This window comes from Tauraco erythrolophus, chromosome 6 (genome assembly GCF_009769465.1).
Source record: "Tauraco erythrolophus isolate bTauEry1 chromosome 6, bTauEry1.pri, whole genome shotgun sequence".
Lineage (NCBI taxonomy): Eukaryota > Metazoa > Chordata > Aves > Musophagiformes > Musophagidae > Tauraco > Tauraco erythrolophus.
The window spans coordinates 66,961,988-66,984,364 of NC_141470.1; the positions used below are offsets into that span (position 1 = coordinate 66,961,988).

General features: G+C 42.1%; 1 protein-coding gene across 4 annotated transcripts in view; it reads right to left on the bottom strand.

Moving 5' to 3' along the window:
* Positions 1-22,377, bottom strand: part of MNAT1 (MNAT1 component of CDK activating kinase) — a 131,809-nt gene that overhangs the window by 39,781 nt on the left and 69,651 nt on the right. For all 4 annotated transcript variants that reach the window (XR_015222196.1, XM_086612718.1, XM_086612714.1 and 1 more), the window contains one exon: positions 1,628-1,749. Coding sequence is in view for 3 of the 4 variants with exons in the window: in XM_086612718.1 (XP_086468844.1) it covers positions 1,628-1,749 (122 nt within the window). In the remaining variant the exon portion in view is untranslated. The remainder of the gene's footprint in view (positions 1-1,627; positions 1,750-22,377) is intronic.

Sequence of the window (22,377 nt, forward strand, 5' to 3'; positions counted from 1 at the left end):
TCCCACCCACACACCTCCCCTTGCTACCACAGTCACCCAGCATCCCCGCCACTCTTAACTCTTTCCTCACCTCCGGAGCCGAGCCCAACAACCCTGGCTGCTCAGTACAACGACACATATGCCAAAGTGTCTCCCAGAAAAGACTGTGAGCATTGTTTGCAAACCCTGCTCCAAATACGCTCACACACGGAAGTTGCAACGCAACTGCACTATTTCAAGGATTTTGTTTTGCAAGGTGTTGGGATGCCTTCAAACCAGAGTCACGGGCGGTTAGATGGGACAGAGGCAGATAGCACAGGGTTCCTGCTGGATCTGGACACCAGCACTCACTTTACAGAGGTGCAGGCGAAGGGACAGGGACTGGGAATCTTCCCTGTACAAGTCACCTTTTTCACCTCCCCAAGTATTTCCATCTGTGTTGAGGCTTAGGGCTGACAGGGCCTCAAAGCTCCCCTCAAACTGGAGGTCCCTCACAGCTGTGCTTCATCCAAACAGGCAGCAGAAGCTGAGTCTGGCTCTGCCCAAATTTAAACTGCTAATTAGTATTTTGTCTCAGAAGCTTGATATCAGATAATAAAAATTACAGGCATCAAGAGGACATAGAAACAAGAAAAATGGAGACAACCTCAATTCCAGCCGGCCTGGAATTTTCTGAAAGTACCACAAGGTTGCTTATTTACTTTAAAAAGTCTGTCTACCTCTATCATTTTCTGGATGAGATACAACTTCTCCTGTGCCAATGAACTACCAGGGATTCCTGTTTGGATTTCAGTGGTCTCTGCATACTAAAGTGTCTCAACTTTGTTCAGTACTTTGTGGCTTCAGTTTTCCCATCTTGCGCAGTCAAACATAAACTGTTATTTTTTAAACTCTTTCTCGCCTTGCCAGTCTGCACACTCGTTCTGCCACGTAATTTTCCAGCCACCATAAGTGCTGATGACCTTGAAAGTTAGACCATGACGAGTTGGGTGACACTATCCCAGTAGCTACACGTTTTCAGGTGGCAATTCAGCTACGAACATGCCTCTAGAGAGCAGACACGTCACTTTTGGACTTCCCAGCCTCTTGTTACCCAGGCACAGCAGGCTCCCAAACTCCCTTCCAAACTTGGCTGCACACCACGACGACGCCAAGCTGCTGGACCAGCCCTGCATTATATTTTTTGACAAAGTTAAGCTCTGTGCTTCATTTCTCACAAACGCAGTTTGACTGTAGACAGCAGTCGACAAGTAAATCTACCCTTTTCCATGGCAAACAGCCCAACTTTAATATTTTTACTGGCTTACAGCTGGGTAAATTAAGCCCCAGATTTTTATTTATTTATTTTTTAATACCGTGCAACTGAAAATGAACAGCTACTTCACTACGACTGCCAAGGACAACCTTAAAAACACTAATGCAATCCAGTCCAGCTCTCAATAGATCTATAAAGACTAGAGGACCAAAAATTTCAGCTTATCCACCCAAACAAAATGTTGGTTGGGCAGGAAGTCTAATATTTCGTTAAGATCCTTAGAAAAAAAAAAAAGAAAGAAAAAAAGACCCTTACGTGCTGGAAAACTAAAGATGGTAACAGTCTCAGCTATAATGCCATGAAATGGGAATTAAAACTTGCTGTGTTACTCACCCCAGCCTTCCCAGCATTTCAAGCTCTGGAACTTGTGGTCCATATGTCTCCGCTTGCAGAGGCTGATACTCATACAAAGCTTCCTCTAGCTTTTGAATGGGAGCTAGTGAAATATGCTGACCCTGTTTTTTAAAAAAAAAAAAAAAAAAGGAAAAAATCTCTACATACCAGGTCAGAGTTTTGTTTTGACTTTTTTTAAATGCAATGCAAGAACAAGCTTGTACCATTAACCTGGTCCAGACAAAGACCATCCCCATTGAGAGCATACTGTCGACTATATGATTCATTTTTTCATGATTTAACTTTTTTTACCGGGATCTATGTTTTGGAAGTAATGTTTCATTAGCTGTAACTGTTTGGACAAGATAGGAGGAAAAGGGGGAAGTTTTACTGAAGGCAGGCTTACCATTAGAGAGTGCAGCTGCTTCCAGTGTCACTAGTAAAATCATTAGGCAAAAATTTCGTTTATCAGAAGTAACATCAAACAAATGTCTCTGAGCAACACGATTTGATTCGGTAATCAATAATTTCCTGAAAGCCCTAATTAGAAAGGGAAGTCGCTTTCATTTCTCTCTGCAGGCTTTGTAAGCTCCCATATGTAATGGCTCTCAAGATAGACTTTTCCAGCACAATACAATTAATTAGTTCAGCAAATTCCCATTTGTTTCATAACTAAAAATATAGAAACACACAAACATAAAACTTTCACTCCAGATGGTACTTTTGCAAACCCTTCAGACCACTGAGAAACAGCTAGACGTTTCCTCCCTCCCCCTCTCCAAGACCCTATCACTCCGAGCTCTCACAAAACAGGAGACTTGTGGCTGGAAAGGAGGGGTCAGGAGGATATGAGATAGAGCCAAAGTTAACAGATGTTGCTGCGTGACATTCTACACTGATTTGTTGATCTTTCACACAGTTTCAATTTTCTACTGTATTCTATGGTGCTCACAAAAATTAGCAGCAGCAGCAAAAAGACAGAGCACTATGAGCCCCCCCAAACCAGCCTGGATTCCCCTGTAGAAATTGAGCTTAACATCTGCAAAATGCAGGAATTTAGGAAAGTAGTAGTATTGTTTTTGCCTGCAACAGGAGATCGGAAGCTTTCCACAGTGTAATGCTGTGCATAACCCTGGCTCCCACTGGTGATCACTTCCCTGGGGCCACTCATGTAAGCATCTACTCCCTCAAGTAGAAGCTAAAGGCTGCTAGGGTGGGACGCTGGGTCAAAATTAACTGAAGAGGAAAAAAGACTTCTGCCAACATAGGCCAAGAGACACGGGACAGCTACCAACAAATGGACCGGGCTCATCACAAGCCTCTTTCCCCACCATCATTATGATGCTACAGATGCCCGTTTCTGTCTGGGGACTCCTGGGAGAATAGGATGAAAACATTTTTTTTGTCTTCCTTTCTTTGCGGGGTTCCCAAAGTGCCAGAGGTCAGAAGGGATGACAATAGTCATTCACTCTCTAGATGGTCAACTCAACTGCAAAGGGAGCTGCTGTGAAGTGCAGCATTGCAAAAACTGTGGTGGCCCAGAGGCAGAAGCAGAACATCAGAACAGGAGCAGTGTATAGAAACCGTCCATCCTTGAGCTGGTCTGACCTCATGTCCAGCACAGGTCAGGATGTTTTGTGTTCCTGTTCGAAGCCCAAGGACTGACAGTTCAACCAAAGCACCTTCTTTTGAGAGGTGTCCAATCTAGATTTCAAGATTTCAGATCATAAAGGTCCAGGCATATCCCCTAGGCAAGTTGTTCCAATAGGTAATTATCTTCACCATTAAATATTGGCAGTTCATTTCGGGTTCATCAAGATCAGTTTCAAAGCACTGGCTCTTTCTCACCTATATCCTTGCCAAGGTGCAAGCGTTAGGAACCAGTACGCACTTTTGCATGGCCAAAGGACTGCGTTGGTTTGTGTCCAGCCAGCAGATCTGTACCTCAAGGAAATTGTGCAGCTGTATGACACAGCTCATTTGTTTTCATTTCTCAGAATCACAACTTTAGCTGATGGGCTTTAGAAACATGGATTACATTCCATTTAGCAACGGGGTGGGGGGGAATCCAAACATGACCGGCTGTTGTTCCTGCCCTATAGCTGTCTGGCCTTTAGGTAGAGACTTTTTCCTATAAACTGGATTTTAGTCTGCCTTGATTTGGGGAAGTGCTAGATGGAAGTGTAAGAGTTATAACACACATTCCCACCTGAAAGGGGGTCACGCCTGGTCTGTAGATGTTTTGGTTAGGAGCAGGCTGTATCTACACCACTGACTCCTACAATGCAAGTACAGCAGCACGGCCATGCAGGCTCCTAAGCTCACGGGCTTCCAACTTGTTCAGCCCTGCACCAATGACACTGTGCTCACAACGCTGGGTATGGCACACAGATCGGTGCCAAAAGGCTGGGACAGAAACCAGTGGAAACTCACCAGTGAAAAGTTCTGCCTTTCCTCTTCTCACTGATGCTATGCTAAGGTACATTTACAAAAACTCTTGCTGAAGTTAAAAGGCTTGATTTAACCAATATTATGCCAGTTACAAACCATTTGACCAGTATCATCCAAGTTTGGTGTCCTTGTCTTAAGTGGGGACCATTTCATAGAAGACTGGTAGAAGGGAAGAAGTGGTTGTGTAACTCAGAGACACCACAAGAGACAATAACTGTTACTCAGGACTTAGACAGCACCTTTACAGATTCAGAAAACATTTCACATCTATGATGTAAGATTCTTCAATTTCCTGTACTCCACCTAGACAGACAGCCTTACCTCTTTCCAGCATTAGGAGGCATTTATCAGCACGCTAAAATCAAAATGAAAGCAGCGGGTCCAAGATTCTGCTTTTGCATTGCTTTCTCCTGACAAACCTAAGATCTGACGTTGTGGTCATGGGTAAGTATTTCTAATTCCCCTTGGATGCTGTAATGTTTGTGTAAAAGAAGCTGACAGTATCCAAATGGAGATAGAAAAGGCTTCCAAGAACACAGACAACAGATTTTCCTGCCTCCTCTCCCCCCCCCCCCCCCCATCTTTGTGGCATACAAGTGTTTTCTCTGGGATTATTTTAGGCACTGTAGCTGTCTATTATGTTTTGGAATGTATGGAACCACAAAACACACTGCTAATTAGAAGGAAGGCATTTGCTTATCCTTATGACTTTGTTTATGTAAAAGACTGCACAGTGACAGATTTGTGAGCAACTGACTTTCCATTCATGTACTGTATGGTTTTAGACGAAAGAAATACAGGATTAAATTGAGAGGGGGGGTTAAATAACATCTTTGCATTACAAATAAAACTGACTGGCTGATAAACTTTTCACTATCCCAGATAACACTGTCTGAGACATCTCTCAGTTCAAATAATAAGAAACAAAAGCAGTAGCCAATTTTTGTTTCAGACTGTGATACAACATGGCATTAAAAAAAAAAATAAGGCATCAATTATACACAGAAGAGCTGCCCCTGCAGTGACAAGAAGCTTATTTTAAACAAAAAACAACGTCGTTTTAGGAAAAGTCACAGCTATTGGAGCACTAAAATTATAGTTTATCAGTGCACCTTTCACACAGGGGTTTGGGGAGGGACTCAGCAGCTAAAGCCAGGTATACCAGTATTTGCCTGCTAACAGAAACAGATTATTGTAGCATGCAGGGTCCAGAAACGCCAGCTCAAGGTGCAGCATTCACATTTCTTCCCATCTTGTCATCTCTCCCTTTCTCTGTCCCCAAAAACGACATTGCCTTCCCTCACCTCCTTCCCTCGGCAGCAAGGAAATGACTGACAGTCTTCTCAGAAATCTCTCAAGTGCCAAGGAGGAGGAGAAAGGAGACTGACACCAAAAATGCAATAGTAGGGGAAAGAGGAGGAACAGCTATGCCACAAAAACATCCCCAGGCAAGAGACAGAAGCCAGAGATTGGGGTCATTAAAACTTGTCCAGACAAAGCACGTTTCTGTACTAGAAGCGGCTGGGCTAGATGATGCAGCCAATCTTTTTGCTTTCTTAATTCCTCCCTGTTTAGGAACTTAGTCGGGTCTGCTATCACCACACTACCAGAACAGAGCACTAACACAATGTTAGGAACATTTATGTGCTAAGTCTCTAAGTCAGCTTGCAGCAATTTGATTTTTATTTAACTCTCTTCACTGTCAGGTCACCCTCCCCAGCTTGGCGCCAGGAGAGCACGGCCAGTCGAACAGAAAGCAGGTACTGCGGGATGCCAGGGCATGACGCCGCTGAAATGCATCCCGATTCCCGTTCCCACATGCATCATTGCTTCTCGATTGCGTGCAGTGCAACGTGAAGGTTCGCAAAGACCCCTTCTGATACACTGTCATTTCAGTGTGTAATTATCCAAATGTTACTTTCAAGTGAATGCTAAAACAATACTATAAATTCCTTAAAGTTTTCAATAAAAGTAGTCTTATAAAACTATTTTACTGTTAAGCTCACAGTAGAATTCAGGTTTTGGAAAGATTTCGTGTGAATAGAGTTTCTTACAGAACAATATTAGTACAAATATTGTAGGCAATGCAGTTTGAGGCAAAAGCTGGGGTGGTTTTGTGTTAAGTTTCCACTCTCCCAATTCACTATCGACAAATCCGTGTCAGCAATGCGAATATGGTTTCTGATTCTGATTAACTAGTTTCTTTGACTACAGTAATACTCAGGAAAAGAAGAATGAAATTGATAGATTTGGAGGGCTCAGTTAATATTATTTTAACCTTTACCCTCCCTGTTTTCCACAGCTTTTTTAAATAAACACAAAAAATGTCAAACTAAAATGCATAATTCCATTCTTTACCCTAAAATTCCTATGCCAGTGAGGCTTTTCCAAAGACTTATATACCTGAAACCAACTCTCTTTCTTCTGCTCTTGAAAACCAACAATAAATCTAATTTCTTTACTCAATTCTGAAAAGTGCTATGGGGATACCTCACTTGCGAGACAGAAAAAGAATAAATGATCTGACAGTAACCATCGGAATCAATGTAAGTTTTCCTGTCGATCTCAAAACCAGAATCCGACCACAAGTGGCAGGACAAGAGATACAAGGTTCACACCCCTTTCCTCTCTGGGGTAGATGATTTCAGATGCCTAGTAACAATCTGACTAAATATAGACCTTCCCCCCTCCCCCGGTAACTTGATTTTCAAGGCCAGGTTGGATGAGGCTTTGGGCAACCTGGTGTAGTGGAAGGTGTCCCTGCCCATGGCAGGGGGGTTGGAACTAGATGATCTCTGAGGTCCCTTCCAACCCAAACCATTCTATGATTCTATGTGATTTTTGGATGCCAAAAGAGATTTAAAAGATGTGCCTTAGGAATGGCAGAAACACAGCAAGAGCTCAAGAGCACCACAGCAGCTATTAACAAACACAATCACATGTACGTGATTTGCTACATGCAGACAGGTACCTGGGAAATTAACTGCAGAGTGACGTGGGCTAAATCACACCACCAGTTTTACTTGCCTCCAAAATTCTCCTTCACAGCTTTCTGGCACAAGTAATTACCTGACCAGACTTATCTTTAAGCTCCTGCCAAAAAGCTCCATTTCTCTAATGTCTCAGAAGAAAGCCTGTGTCCATATAACCGGCTAAAATAGAATCAGAACAGAATCATAGAATGGTTTGGGTTGAAAGGGACTTTTAAAGGTCTTCAAGTCCAACTTCCCCTTCAATCAGCAAGGACATCTTCAACTACATCAGGCTGCTAAGAGCCCTGTCCAACCTGACCTTGAATGTTTCCATGGATGAAGCATCTACCACCTCTCTTGGCAACCTGTGCAAGCGTTTCACCGCCCTCATTGTAAAAAACTTCTTCCTTAGATCAAATGGAAATCTGCCCTCTTTCAGTTTAAAGCCATTGCCCCTTGTCCTATCACTACATGCCCTTGTAAAAAGCCCCTCTACAGCTTTCCTGTAGGCCCCCTTTAAGTACTGGAAGGCTGCTAGAAGATCACCCCAGAGCCTTTTCTTCTCCAGGCTGAACAGCCCCAACTCTCTCAGCCTGTCTTCATAGGAGAGGTGCTCCAGCCCTCGGATCATCTTCGTGGCCCTCCTCTGGACCTGCTCCAGTAGCTCCATGACCTTCTTGTGTTGGGGACTCCAGAGCTGAACATAGTATTCCAGGTGGGGTCTCACGAGAGCTGAGTAGAGGGGCAGAATCACCTCCCTCAACCTGCTGGCCACACTTCTTTTGATACAGCCCAGAATACAGTTGGCTTTCTGGGCTGCCAGCGCACATTGCCGGCTCATGGTGAGCTTCTCATCCACCAGCACTCCCAAGTCCTTTTCCTCAGGGCTGATCTCAACCCATTCTCCACCCAGCCTGTACTTGTGCTTGGGACTGCCCCAACCCATGTGCAGGACCTTGCACTTGGCCTTGTTGAACTTCATGAGGTTCTCACAGGCCCACCTCTCCAGCCTGTCAAGGTCCCTCTGGATGGCGTCCCTTCCCTCCAGCGTGTCCACTACACCACACAACTTGGTGTCATCTGCAAACTTGCTAAGGGTGCACTCAATCCCACTGTCCATGTCTCCAACAAAGATGTTCAATAGCACTGGTCCCAGTACCGACCCCTGAGGAACACCACTCGTCACTGGCCTCCACTTGGACATTGAACCATTGACCACAACTCTTTGAGTGTGACCATCCAGCCAATTCCTTATCCACCAAGCGGTCCGTCCATCTAAACCTTGTCTTTCCAGTTTAGAGACAAGGATGTCATGTGGGACAGTATCAAATGCATTGGATAAGTCCAGGTAGACGATGTCAGTTGCTCTTTCCCTACACTTTGGCTTTCACGGGGTTTGACATCGCCCTTCTCAAGGTACAACTGCAGGTTCTTCCTGGTTTTCAGAGACAAAGTCTCTCTACGGGTGACTCAAAGTCAATGTTCTGTTCGGTTTGTTGTGCCAGTTCCCAATGTGCTATGTTAGCAATGCAGCATTAAGCAGAATTAAGAAAACCTTTGTTGCGTTTCTACCATCAGACTTCTGGAGCCTTGATCATTTTGATTTGGCTATCAACAAAACACAAGCTTGGCAGCAGCCAGTCTAATTACAGGATTAAAGGCTTTAACATAATATTGTTTTAAATACCCATATTAAGGGGCTAATTTTTCAAGGGATGTGAAATAGAAATCGATTTGACAAATGCCACTTTGTGTATTGTGACACATAATATCAAGAGAGGGACAGACACAGCAGTGGAGGTTGGAGCACAGCAATAGCTGCGCATCGCTCACCTACCAGTGACAATTGTTTGAGTCTGGTACAGCTTAATCTACTGGTGTTCCTATTTTGTCGCAGTAAAGCTGAGAGTTACATTGATATGATCCCTCTGCTATGCAAGAAAAATATTTAGGATTTCCTGGAGAACAGTGGAACTTGCAAAAATTAGCTGCTTAATCAGTAGAACAGAAGCTGACAAACAACTATACATCACTGTCCTCTACTACCTGCTGTCTCCTGAGATCCTCTAAAGCAGTTCCCCCCCATTCAAACAGCCACAACTATATAATATTGTTTTGAAGGAATGTAGAGTCTGATGGATGATTTAAAAGGAAAGACTACTTAAAATAACAAAACCGAACAGAAAGCTGACCTCAGCCTGTAGAAGATGAGAAACTTCGAGTGCATGTGAAAATCAGAGCCATATTCTCTGTTTCACTGAGCATACAGCCTAGACCTAGATAAATGTTGATAAAGATGCAGAACACCACATTCAGCATGGCTTATGTCTGCCTGATAACAAGAAGAAATAAAGTGAGATTCTTTGAATAGCTAGATTTTAAGGAGGGACTGCTAAAGGTTGATAACTGTCTGGCAAAAGAAAGCAGAGAAGTTTTTATAGCAACGGGGACAAAAAAAAGGAATAAAATAGGAAGAAAAGGACAATAAAGGCAGATGAAAGGAAGAGTATGAACAGAATAGGAAAAGCAGGAAGAACAAACATCAGAGTGAATTATTAGAAACAGGCAAAAAGATTAAAAGGAGGCATTAGAAAAACTGAAGTTTAAAGTAGAAAAACGAAGAGAGTGTCTTCGGGCATTAGCAGTACATGAAACGCCTTCACAATATTTGTGGGTTATGTTTACATTTGTGGGCAAATTTTAAACGAAAACTGAAATGTGTTTGCAATATATTTAGAAATTACCACTTTTAACACTAAGTAGAAAGTAGTTTGTTTGTAGGCTTTTTTCCTCATTTGCATGCAGCACAAGCAAGTAGATATTAGCTGATTATTCCGGGGACAGGAAGAGAACCACGGCAGATGTAACACACAGTTCACAGCATTGCTTTGAAAACGCACCTTGATTTTGTCTAACTAAACAAAAAAACTCCCTGGGGCAGAAGCAACTGTGTTTTTAATCTGCACAAAACATACTCTTTTGTCCTTCCAGAGAGGTTTAGTTTCTTTCCGTGTGAGTTTCCATCTATGTTTTAAGAGGCTATATCAAAATGATGCTGCAATCTGAACTACAGACGCGACAGCTTTCAAAGTAGCATATACTACCAATGGCACTTGAATTTTAGCAGCACTTTCACAGAACTTCACAGGATCAGAAACACTATTTGTAAGCCCCCTCTGATCCTGAGAGCATTCTAGAAAGAGTCCCTCCACGTACCCAAGAACTTCCATGGCCTACTGCATTATTCTGGTTTTGGTGGCTACGGCTTTGTAGCTCCTTGAAGCACAATAACCAGAAACATCTACGGCATCCTCAGTACAAAGAAAAAGGAATAGTTCCTGCCATGAAAAATCTAAAATCTCACTTAGAGAATATAGAAGCTGGCAGCAAAACAGCAATACAATCACACAGTAATTTCACTTGCTCCCAGAAAAATCCCATTTCTCTATTTTATAGAGATGCCTCATCTGTTTCATCTCATTCACTGGCTCCTTTGTGAACCCTTTTGCTAAAACGTTTGTATTCAAACAAACAAAAAAAAGCAAGTGTTACCACAGATTCTGAAAGAGAAAACTGCTGTGAAAGCAACTGCAGCACAAACATCAGATTTCGAGCAAGTTAGAGAGGCTGCCTGAGTATTTCCTGCTATAGGCTTATAACAAGACAGTTTTGCCTTAAAAACAACACTTCCATTGTAGAAAGGAAGATTACTGCATGCTCTGACATAAGTCCTGGATGAACCCACATCAGCAGAATGCCCTGAAATTTAATAACATACGACACAGGGAAAGAAATCACTCAATGCCATAGCTATTTACTGCTTCTTGGGAAACAACACCAACAATCTGTAATCCAACAGAAAGGAACCCCAAGACCAAGTCTTAAGAACATTTGTTAATCAAAGGACTAAACATATAGGAAGGTTTTCATTTCTTTGACTTTCATACATGATTTCCATACAGTAAAATACGTACTCAGCTCTCCACAGATGATGCAAATGTCTTACCCTGGCTCAGGGCAGCTGCTGTTCTGAGAAACAAACCAAAATGTGCTGATCATTTGAATGCCATTAAAACTTATAATATTGGGCCAAATAAAGCCAAGTAGAGCTTACTATACAGTTTAACAAGCCATGCCTAACATCTTTGTGCAGTTAAAAACTATGATTTAATTAACTTTACCTGTAAGCTTGGGGGGGACACACGAGGAAGAAAAAAAATAAAATAAAACATGCACTGATTTTCTCCTCAACTCTGAAAATAGTTCAAGGTCCAAATCCCTATGTAAGAAGTAATAAAAACAGTTTGGTTTCTGGTAGCAATAACAAAAACAAGGGCGAAATTAATTCTTACACTTTTATGGCAAACAATCTAAAGCAGATGTTTGAGAATAAAAGCGAGATGTCAAAGTAGTTAGTAAGAGCTTTTCAAAACCAAACACAACAAGACAACTTGCAGATCTGTGTGCTTATATAAAACTCTAAATCATCTCAGTCAGCTTCCACCCTTAGCCCTTTCTCTATTCTATGAAGCTTCAAAATTACCAAAAATGTTACATTCAAGTCTGAACCACCACAGATCGTTGTCTTCTGAACAAAAGCACATGCAAGTGAGCTTTGCTCATTAGAGATCAGCTGCTGAATCAGGGCCCTTGTGAACAGAAATACATTTCCATGGCTTGAATAGCCAGGATCTCTGGAATAAAGTCCCTGTCTTTAAGAGACAGAGTATATTTTAAAGATATCTAAAAAAAGCTCAGAGTGTATTTACATTTCCGCCAGAATACTGCAGTTTTGAGGAAGACATCAAACTTCACATTGTAAGGTCAAAACCACCATCAGCATTCCTTAGAATCAGACTTCAAACAGATATTTGAAGTTATTCACACTTTCTTGTTTGCGAGTTCAAAGAATCGCTGATCATAAAGCAAACTTGAAGATATTAAATCTTTTAAGCACAAATTTCACAGAAGACGATGTGTCTTCTGTGTCACAGGAGGATTGAGTCCTTCCACCTTTAATATGGCAAAAAGTTTGTATAAGCTAAACATAAGCACACCCTTTTCAAATGAAACTAGCTTTTATTGTGAACACGAAAGACACTGTGTTAACTTAAAACACCATTCACTTAGATGTGCTCTCCAAAAGGCCTTAAGCAGGATTATATTGATTTAAATAAAGTAAATCAGGCAAGTTTTTGCCTCAAGCTTCCCACACAAATAGGATTTGCCAAGCCTTTTCAGTCTAATCAGCGGGACAATCACACAGGTATACAAGAGACTGACTCAGCGCACGCGAACACTTAAGAGACTCACCAGCAAGAGCTGATTTTTGGATGACCACAGAGAATTGCCTCCTAAGCCGGTCAGCCCAAGTCTCCATCTACCTGGAAGCCATCCAGCCAGCCACACTGGGCTACTGTGCATCCACATCGCCGTTCCACTTCGTTCCATGAAACACAAACCCGTTGCTACATGCATTGGGGTAACTGACACCGTATCGCTGAAGTCAATGAGAGCAAATCAGAAACTCTACAGCACATATGAATAATAATGCGTTTTTGTGTTTCCTTTCCCAAGTTCTGACAGTTTGGAGGGGTAGTATTTCCCACGCGCACACACCATTGCTGGACTATAATCACACTAATTTCATCGTGCCAAGGCAAGCTGTTCAAGAAGCTTTCACAGCATGTTGGGCTTAATGCAGGGTGGGCTTTTGGGGTTTTGTTTTGAACTGTCCAAGATATAACAGGAAAAAGAAAATGAAGGTAAGAAGTATAAATCTCAGGAAAATTATATTTTCAGCAAAAGATGGCGAGGCCATATCTAAAAGCTTTAACAATCAACCAAACGCTTTAAATCACCGCCAGCCAAAATAGCTTTGTCCTAGCTCTGGACATAAACTTTAATCAACTGGGAATATACTGAGAAAACCATTTTTTCTCCCTTGGTTTCACATTAATCTTGGGTCACAGTTAAAACAACACTGCATCAACTTTTCTCTCCCCGTCTCCTTTTCACAGCTGTTGCTGTGTCGGCTGAAACATTCATTGCTAGAGCTGAGCATTGATAGCTGGTGTGTCTGAGACCTACAAGGAAAAAAACCTGCCAAAGCCTAAAAGTAGCTCACCTTATAAAATCCCTGAACCCTCAGCCTCAGCTACTCATTGGCTACACCAGTCCGTTCCAGGGCACTAGCAAAAGCAGGGAGTTGCAGTGACTGCTGCTATCAAAACAAGGAAATTCAGACTTTGTTTAATCTTTCGTATCTTAGATTTAGACCAATACTAAAAGGGAACCGTCGAACACTACAAAAAGCACTCCGTAATTTATACAAGTAGCTGAGTCACAGCAAACCAGAGCCCAGCCAGGATAATGCATCGCTGCATGCATCTACATTTGTTTCTGTCAAGGGCTACAGTTTGCTTTTAATTATTCATAATGCTTCGTAATGGACTTGCATATTGTACACACGCACAGCAGACTTAGTTTTTAAAAAATAACCAAGTCTCAGTAATTAGAGAGCTGATTACAGTGCTCAGATACTGTGTTTTTAAGAGAGATGCTTTTTATGTTTGTGGGTGTTTGTTATCTATGTAAACACACAGATACAAACAAACGAACATGCAAAGGACATGAGTTAAGCAGTTTTTTACAAATACTATCATTGAACATTTTGCAAGACCCTGCAAGGCCCCAATCCTGTGCAGATTTATGCACAGGATTCATTTAAAGGCATGTCAAGCTAACAAATCTATTTGCTATCAGGAAATTTTATCACACGCTTACTTGGGGCTTAGACCCAGATTGAGCAATGCTGACACAGCTCAGAAAACTACCCGGCTTTAAGCACACAAAGAGCCTTGCAAAGCCAAAGGAGCAGTCACATACCGATTGCTTTGTCTGGATTGTGGCCCACAAGTCCAGCCCAGCAAAGCCAAGCAAGCCTAAACCTGATTGCGTAAACTGAGCCCATCCGCTCCACTGCAATTACTTATGGCAATAAACACAACGGTCTAGGAAGCAGAGGCTTGCAGGAACAGGTCTCCAGAGAAACAACCAGCACCCTGACAACTCCAGTCTCCGCTCCTTGGCCTTCTGGAAACCGTTCCAACAGCTTGAAGTCGAGCAGTTCATAACCAGGTATTGGACTCTGGCATCTGCTACTGCCTGGTCCACAGATCCGTCACAACACATCGACGGGCCCTAAGGACTGAAACGCAACAAGGACAAAGTAACAGAGCTAAGAGTTAAACCAAGAGGTGTAAGGTGTACAGGCATGCCTAATTTTAAAGCACATGCTTAAGGGCTTCCTGGGTCAAAGCCAAGATGATCCATATCTTATGATATCAAGCACCTCTGCCAGTTTTAGTAGTATTAAAATTTTTGATCTATTTCAGTGATACCATGAACTTGTCCACAAGGGCAGACTTCTGCTCAATACTCAGGATACACAGAGTAAGATTAATTTTACCGGGCTAATCATGTTGCACAAGACATTTCTAGGTGGTCCTGCTCTGGCAGGGGGATTGGACTAGATGATCCTTTGAGGTCCCTTCCAATCCCTGACATACTGTGATTCTGTGACATTTCTGAAGCAAACACCCACTGGTATTGGTGTGAGTTTTCCTACTGATTTAAATGGATGCTTGATCATGCCTCTCTAACTGAAGGTGGGCACCAAAAGATTAATACAGTAACATTAAGAGAGATTTTAAGAAGTGTACAGGGCTTCCAAGTACTCTCTCAAGAGCAGTTATTTATCACATAAATCATCTTAACCTGGGCCCCAATCCCATGGTCTACACAAATTGAGAAAATAGTCCCACTAGGGACTACCTGTAATGGGGTCCATTACTCACACCAAATAGATCGAGCAACCTTAGCAAGCTAATTTACAGAAAAAGTTTCCCGATTTCTCTAATCACTATTTAAAACCTTAAAAGGAAAACAGTAAGCAATTATAAATCATGCAAACACACACACAAATTAATCTATATCATTTTTAAAAACAGACTAGAACTCTTAAGAAATGGCTTACTGCAACAGCCATTGAATTAATCATATTTACTTCAGCGTCTGTTTCGAATAATTCACATCTCAGCATTCGACAGTACACTTCGCATTCGTCTTCCTCGTTAAAAAAAAAATCGCAAAATGCAATGCAGACAAACCACAATTCTCTGTAAACTGATGTTCAGGGGCGTCACTGCTTATTGATGGGGTGTACCTAATCACATCAAAACAATATAGGAAAACTTGTTTTCTTTCCAAAGGCACATCAGATTTCTTTAGTCTGTGCATTTACTAAGCCGCAGAAATAGAAAACTGGTGGTTTGATGCAATCAGCACAGTGCCATTTAAAGCATAGCACACCACAGCACTCCTAAGACTTTTTGGAAATACCTCTGCTGCTCAGCAGCACCAGCTTTCCACCAGTTGCTGCTCCACATGCTATTGCCAATCAGCTGCATTTGCCGTAGCGCATTCCAAAGTTTACTAATTAATCTCCGCACTAAACCCCACCGATGGCCGGTTGCCATTCGAAATGATCATCATCTTTTATTTAAAGACATAGTGACCCCACGGTCAAACTCGGACCTTATTTGTAAAAAAAAAAAAAAGGTGTGCCAAATTTCAGGTAATTAAATCCACTCCAATATCAATGAGGGAGTTTTTTAAACTGGACAGAGGCAATCATTAATGGTTTGAGAGTGTTTGTATTAGACACAGTAAGTTACTTCAATGTTAAAATTCAGGAATCAAGAAGACTCTTGTGTTTGCCCTAGAAGCCACATGCAGCAGAGGGTAGGAGATGCAGACTTCTGGAAAAAGAGACCGTCCATTTCTTGCAAAACAGCATACGTGCTTTGAAGTCATGTGTTTTAGCGATTCCAGCTTATTGCTACATTTCATACGAGGTTTGAAATATTGATTTCACCCAGCCCAACCTCTCGCACCATCGTCGCGGGCTGCTCTCGTTCGGCAGCGCGTCCGGGCTCCATGACCTTCACAATGACCTCTACCAAAGCAGTTGTGCGTTTTTCTGTGGTGTAAATCCTCGCAGACAAGCCGAACCTGTTCTTTTTGGCATCCAGCCCTTCGGATGAATACTCTGCGGAGATTTATTATGAAAGGGGAATGAAGGGGCATTATTGCACAACATTCATCCCTCACACACGGCTAAGTTCCATCTTTTACAACTTCTAAAGGCTTTTAAATAAACACATCTTCTTAATTACACAAATTGTTCTTGCTTCTCCATCAATTTTCTGTAATTAAAATTCGCTGTTATTTACGAAAAGGTAGACATGCCCAGAAAAAAGCACGTGTGCGAAGGTGTTTTATGTTATTATTAATAAGTAATATTCATACTTCCTGTTACTACACACGAGGGATTAGTGTTTCCTAGCACACCATTCACTTACAACACTGAAGTATTATTCCACATTGTAGCAACACGCACTGCCCTAAAAGGGTCCATCAATTATTTTTGTAATGCCATGAAGTTGCTGCAGGATATTAGGCTGTCTCCATAAGAAATACACTCCTATGGTAAAATGATGAATGATGAAGTTTGCAGGTTTTTAATTAGATTTTGGAACAGTAAGAAAGTATTTACTAAGTTATTTTTCGCAGCCTTAGCTTCATACTTTGTGTGCCCTTATGTAAATAATTTTAAAAAACAGTCAAGATTAATTGAATCAAAAAATATAAAAGCATAAAAGAATTGTGAAAGAGGCAGATTTTAGAAATTCAATTCATCTGCCAAAGTGGTCAGGGTAGTAACCCTATCATTCCCATTATCCACTTTGATTCGAGTTTTCTGACTGATCCTGCAGCAAAACGTGCCCTGCTAGGGAAGGTGGGGAAACAAACAGGAAAAATAAAACCACACCACCACCCAAACAGCTGCATTAATACTCCAGTCTACAAAATCATGTTTCAACTGGCTTTATCTGATAGTCACTTGGTATTAACCGGAAACGAAGCATTTTGACTGAAGTAGCTGTTCCCTGATCTAAACCCGTGAGTTCCCCTAAAAAGCTCCCTCCCTCAGTATCAGCTGTCACGGACAATTGGCAATGCACACACACACGTACCTCCAACTGCAAAGAAAGAGCTGCTGTGCGTGTCTCTCCCTGTGCCCACAGGCAATGCCAGGTATGGGTTCTCTCTCCACTTCCTAAAAGTCTCAGCTGGCTATTCCTTAGCTTTCCTACCCCTCATTTTTGGCCAGCAAAACCAAAGACAACTGAATGCACAATAACAAAAATTTGCCCATATAAAATGTAAGAAAATACAACCTCTTCCCAACTTTCCCAGGTCCGTACTGCACTTCCATGGCTCCAGAGCTGCAGACAGAGGTTTCCCCAAACAAAACATGCAGCAGTCATTTTCACTATCTAAATCCACTGCCAACCTGTACGTCCTCCTCTGCTACATACTCCAGCACAGCCTATTCCTCCATTTCTAGGCCTGGTGCTACCAGTGAGATGGAGCAGAGATGGGCTGAAGATAACAGAAGGTAAACCAGCACAGCCATGTAGAGATGTATTTAACAACAAAGTACTCTGAGTTCTAAAGAGCATTTCTTCCCACAGAAGAAATTTCGCGTTTTGAAAAGCTGCAGTTGCTGCGTGCTTTGTCACTTCGTTAATAAAAATAAACTAAATAAAAATTAATTGAAAGTGCAGTCACATTTATACTTTGTTCTTCATGACAAACAAAATAACCCAGATACCACCACTATTTTATTCAGAGTCCTTTTTTTAAAAAAAAATAATAATCCAAAGGTTTCCAATTAGGAGACAAACAGACTTAATGCCAAAATTATACCTGGCATCTCAGCTACAGCTGAAGTTAGTTACACACAGAGCTTAAAAGCAACCAACAGTTAAATGGGTACAGCGCTCTGCAAGAATATTTCTGTTACTTTAGAAGTGACATGTCTGTTTAATTTTGTATTTCAAATTCACTTAACTAACCAGACACAAAACAAGTTAAAAATTAGCATAAAGCAGATGCTGCACGCAATACCACCAACGAAACTAAACTGATACAACATTAAGCTTTAGTATAAACCGCGCCTTAAGGTGGTGGGGTTTGTTTTTTTTTCACTCCTTATTCCAAAGAGATTTTAGACTTGCCTGATTTGAGATAAATGCTTAGCCTAAATCCTGTCTAGGCTTCAGATCCTACATAAGTAGTAGAATCCTACATCTGTAGTACTCATGAGACTCCCCCCCTGAAGAACTGTGTTCAGCTCTGGAGTCCCCAGGACAAGAAGGACATGGAGCTGCTGGAGCGGGTCCAGAGGAGGGCCACAAAGACTATCTGAGGGCTGGAACACCTCTGCTATGAAGACAGGCTGAGAGAGTTGGGGCTGTTCAGCCTGGAGAAGAGAAGGCTCCGGGGTGATCTTATAGCAGCCTTCCAGTACTTAAAGGGGGCCTACAGGAAAGCTGGAGAGGGACTTGTGACAAGGGCGTGTAATGCTAGGACAAGGGGCAATGGCTTTAAACTGAAAGAGGGGAGATTTCAGTTAGATGTAAGGAAGAAATTCTTCACTCAGAGGGTGGTGAGGCACTGGAACAGGTTGCCAAGAGAAGTCGTGGCTGCCCCATCCCTGGAGGTGTTCAAGGCCAGGTTGGATGAGGCTTTGGGCAACCTGGTGTAGTGGAGGGTTTCCCTGCCCATGGCAGGGGGGTTGGAACTAGATGATCTTTGAGGTCCCTTCCAACCCAAACCATTCTATGATTCTAAGTTAAAATGGGAATTCAAGCTCAAAGCCTCATTCCATGAAGAAGCAGATTAAGGTGACTAAGTGAAAACTGAATGGATGAAAACTAAAGAAGTTTGAAGTTTCCATCGCAATCCCCCTCTACATCCTCCCATCAGCTTTCAAGCCAAGCCCTCTTCCTCTCCCCCCACACAAAAGAAAACCCCAGTCATGTTTTACTGGGAACAGCCATAAAGGGGAATCTTTGGTGTGTAGGCACAGCCAAGATAGTGCCAACAGACCTTGTGCACCAGGATCTAGATTTCAAAGACCTATGCCGAGATCTCCTCTCCCAAGCAGACAACACTGAAGCCCTCCATCTCTATCCATGTTAGTCTCTCTTTGTGGCTGGTGGAAAATCCAACATTAATACTCCACTGGTTATCCCTTTTCTGAACTTGCAGTCATGATCTGGCTCAAATCCCACTCCAAATCAAAGTGGAGAAACACACTGCCACTCCCAGTGCCATTACCATCACACTGTCACCTTTTTTGGAACAGAAGAAAATTCTTCAAATATTTACTGATCGATTATTCCAACTTTGCTTGTCTCAAAGGGCCTATTGCAGGGATATTACAAGCTAGACATCTTTATCTATATTCTTGGATGCATGTGGCTTCTTTTTTTTATGCTAGCGAGTACACATGGCCACAGGTTCACAAACACCGACAGCCCTAAACCCCGATGGCAAAGACTTCGTAATGATGGCGAGGATCAGATGCCTACATCCATCCCTTTTAGATCTGTCAGCACATCTACATAGCACAGACCAGCAGCTCTTGTTTACTTGAGCGCTGCCTCTGACAGTTTGGAAGAGGATCACATTGCTGCGATTCTCTCTATGCTTTGGAGAAGAGAGCAGTGCTGGATTTATTTATGCCTCTCTTTCAAGAGACGAAACAGGAGAATGGACCTCAGACCTAAAAATATATGCTGCTTTCCTCCTGTGCACAGCCCTCCCGTTTTAAATTGTTCCTCCCTCCAACCTACTTACCTTTCCACTGTCTTCCAATTCCACATGTACCACCTTTAAACGTACCGTTTGTCTTCTGCAGGATGTACCTCACCATCTCAGAATAACACAAGAATCATTATTCTTACACAAACCCATCATTTCATTTTCTACTAATCATTGCAAACGCTGCAAGTTCGTTTCCTGGCCTCCATCCAGCTAATTTAGATAGATGGTTCCACATGTGCTCTCTGTCCCTCCATTTCCTGCCCATACCACTACACACATTTGTCTAAGTGAGTCAAAGCAGGTTTCTTTGTAGTCATAATATTCTTACATATTTTATATTTTTAAAAAGAGCCTGCATAAAACCCAACAAATTACCATGCTATTATCAGCTTTGCAAGAGACAGGATTTTACTGCTCTGCCACACATTCTGCTGAACTATAACATGTCACAAACTACACCTGAGTCTCCTATTTCCCCAAAATACAAAAGTTACCTATGTAGCAACTATGTTCAGGCAAAGCAGAATAAAATAAACAAAAAAAAACCCCAAACAACTCCACTTTGATATACTCCATTTTCCAGGGTTTTCTTCTTTAAAAAACACAAACAAAACTCAAAGATTTAAAAGGAATGAAGATAACCCAAACATTCAGAGACTAAGGCACTTCTTAAGGAGGATCGTTTCTCTTTCATTTGACGCCAATGCTGTCAATATCCTTTTCCAGCAACACCTTGACTGACACGCTGAGTCCAGACTAGGGATATATGGGGAAATTCACCTTTTAATGTCCAACACCGATTGCCTAAAACAATAGTCCCTTCTCCCACCCTCTGCACCTGAACAAACATTCTGCAGGAGAATTACTTTTGAAGTCTCCTTGGTACAGAACATTGTCTCTTTGATCCAAAATATCTTTTGCTGCAAGACCTCTAGCACAATACGAGTGCATCTTGCATGAGTACTATTGAAAATTAAAGCCTCCAACAGCTCCTTTGAAATACATCTTTAAATATATCTTTATTTTTAAAAGTATTTTAAATTTACAGATCTGCTTTTTTAAAGCTCAGAAATCAACTCCTCTAAGACCCAGTAGCAAGCATTCATTTATCTGCTGTGTTCAGTGAGGCACGAGTTAAGGTGCAGAAAGCTGGTACACACACACACATAGAGCTTGGCCTCAATCAACATGTTGAACAATTTTTTTCTTGTAGAGAATTAATCTATTAGTAAGGCTGGTGTTCCTTCTGACTGAGATTAATGCAAAACAGAAGATGCTGTGGGAAAGACAAGCCCTGCATGTACACCCGTGCCTACAGCCAGAATCTTTGTTAACAAGTGCAGGGAGCATCATGTTTGAAATCACACAAGTGTGCACACACCATCCTCTCCTGCCCTCGGAGACCAGACTTCTTACACCAAAACCCATCCAGAGAAATTCATACCAGAACCCTCAATTCCTCAAATCCTTCTGGCTCCAGAGCTCTCCTATAATTCCAATCCCATGCAGGAGCCCCTCAGTCTTTCTTCCTACAAACTACCCTGTCCCACTCATTCCCATCTTTCTGCCAAACTTCACCCCAAATCTCCCCCTCTCAGAGTGATGGCCCAATGTCCCCCTACGTTCTCTCCAAAGCACCTCACATCCAAGTTCCTACCTCCTCCATGTCATCTGCTGCCCTATGCTTCCCCACCTCTACAAGCCCTGACCCTGTGCCCCACGATGACACCACTGCTGCCAGCACTTGATACCAACTTCCCTGCCACATTTCTTACAGCAACTACCTCCCACTACGGCCATCCCTCTTGTCCTCCTCTTGGCTCACCTTCTTTAAGTCTGGCAGGAATTTCAGAAAAGGCAGGCACAGGCTGTACTTACCCAAAATTTTTCTGAAGGTGGCCCTGAGAACAGGCAAGGAAGAAAACATAGGTATATGGGAGATCTTTTAACCGTGCTGCAAGGTCAACATACTCTACAATGTCAGCCAATAGATTCTAGTTCATTGAGAAATTAAACAAACAGGAATAAAACTAGTCTGTGAAATAAGTCTGCACACACATGCCTAATAGGTAAGTCTCTGAAAACCAGACAGACAGACACAACCCAACTGACCGCTGACTCAGAGGTATCTGTGAAGCCATTAGCCCAGCTCTGCCATTCCAGGTCACCAGCTCTCCTCCAGGTAAACAAAAGAGAAGATGAAGGAATGACACAAAACAACTTTGATCAGCAGCAACAGATGAAAGGATTAGAAGAAAACATGCAGTGTTCTCACAAAGGCAGGTAAGTGTCAAGAAAAAGGAATCATGGCAGAAAGATCACACATTCTTTTACGCACATACGCAAATTTACTAGTTAAGCTTGCCTAAATAACTTCAAGTCCTTCATTGCTCTTACTACAATTCTTTAAATGTTCTTACTACTATCTTTAAAAGAATTTTCCTCTCTAAAGAGTCCTCCTCTCAGCTGATGAATGTAATTTCACATCCAGTCTGTAGAGCGGAGACAGTCTATCGACCACTTGCAGGAAAAAAAAATCAACGCTTTTATTATTAAGTAACAATTAATTCTAAAATATTTAGTTCT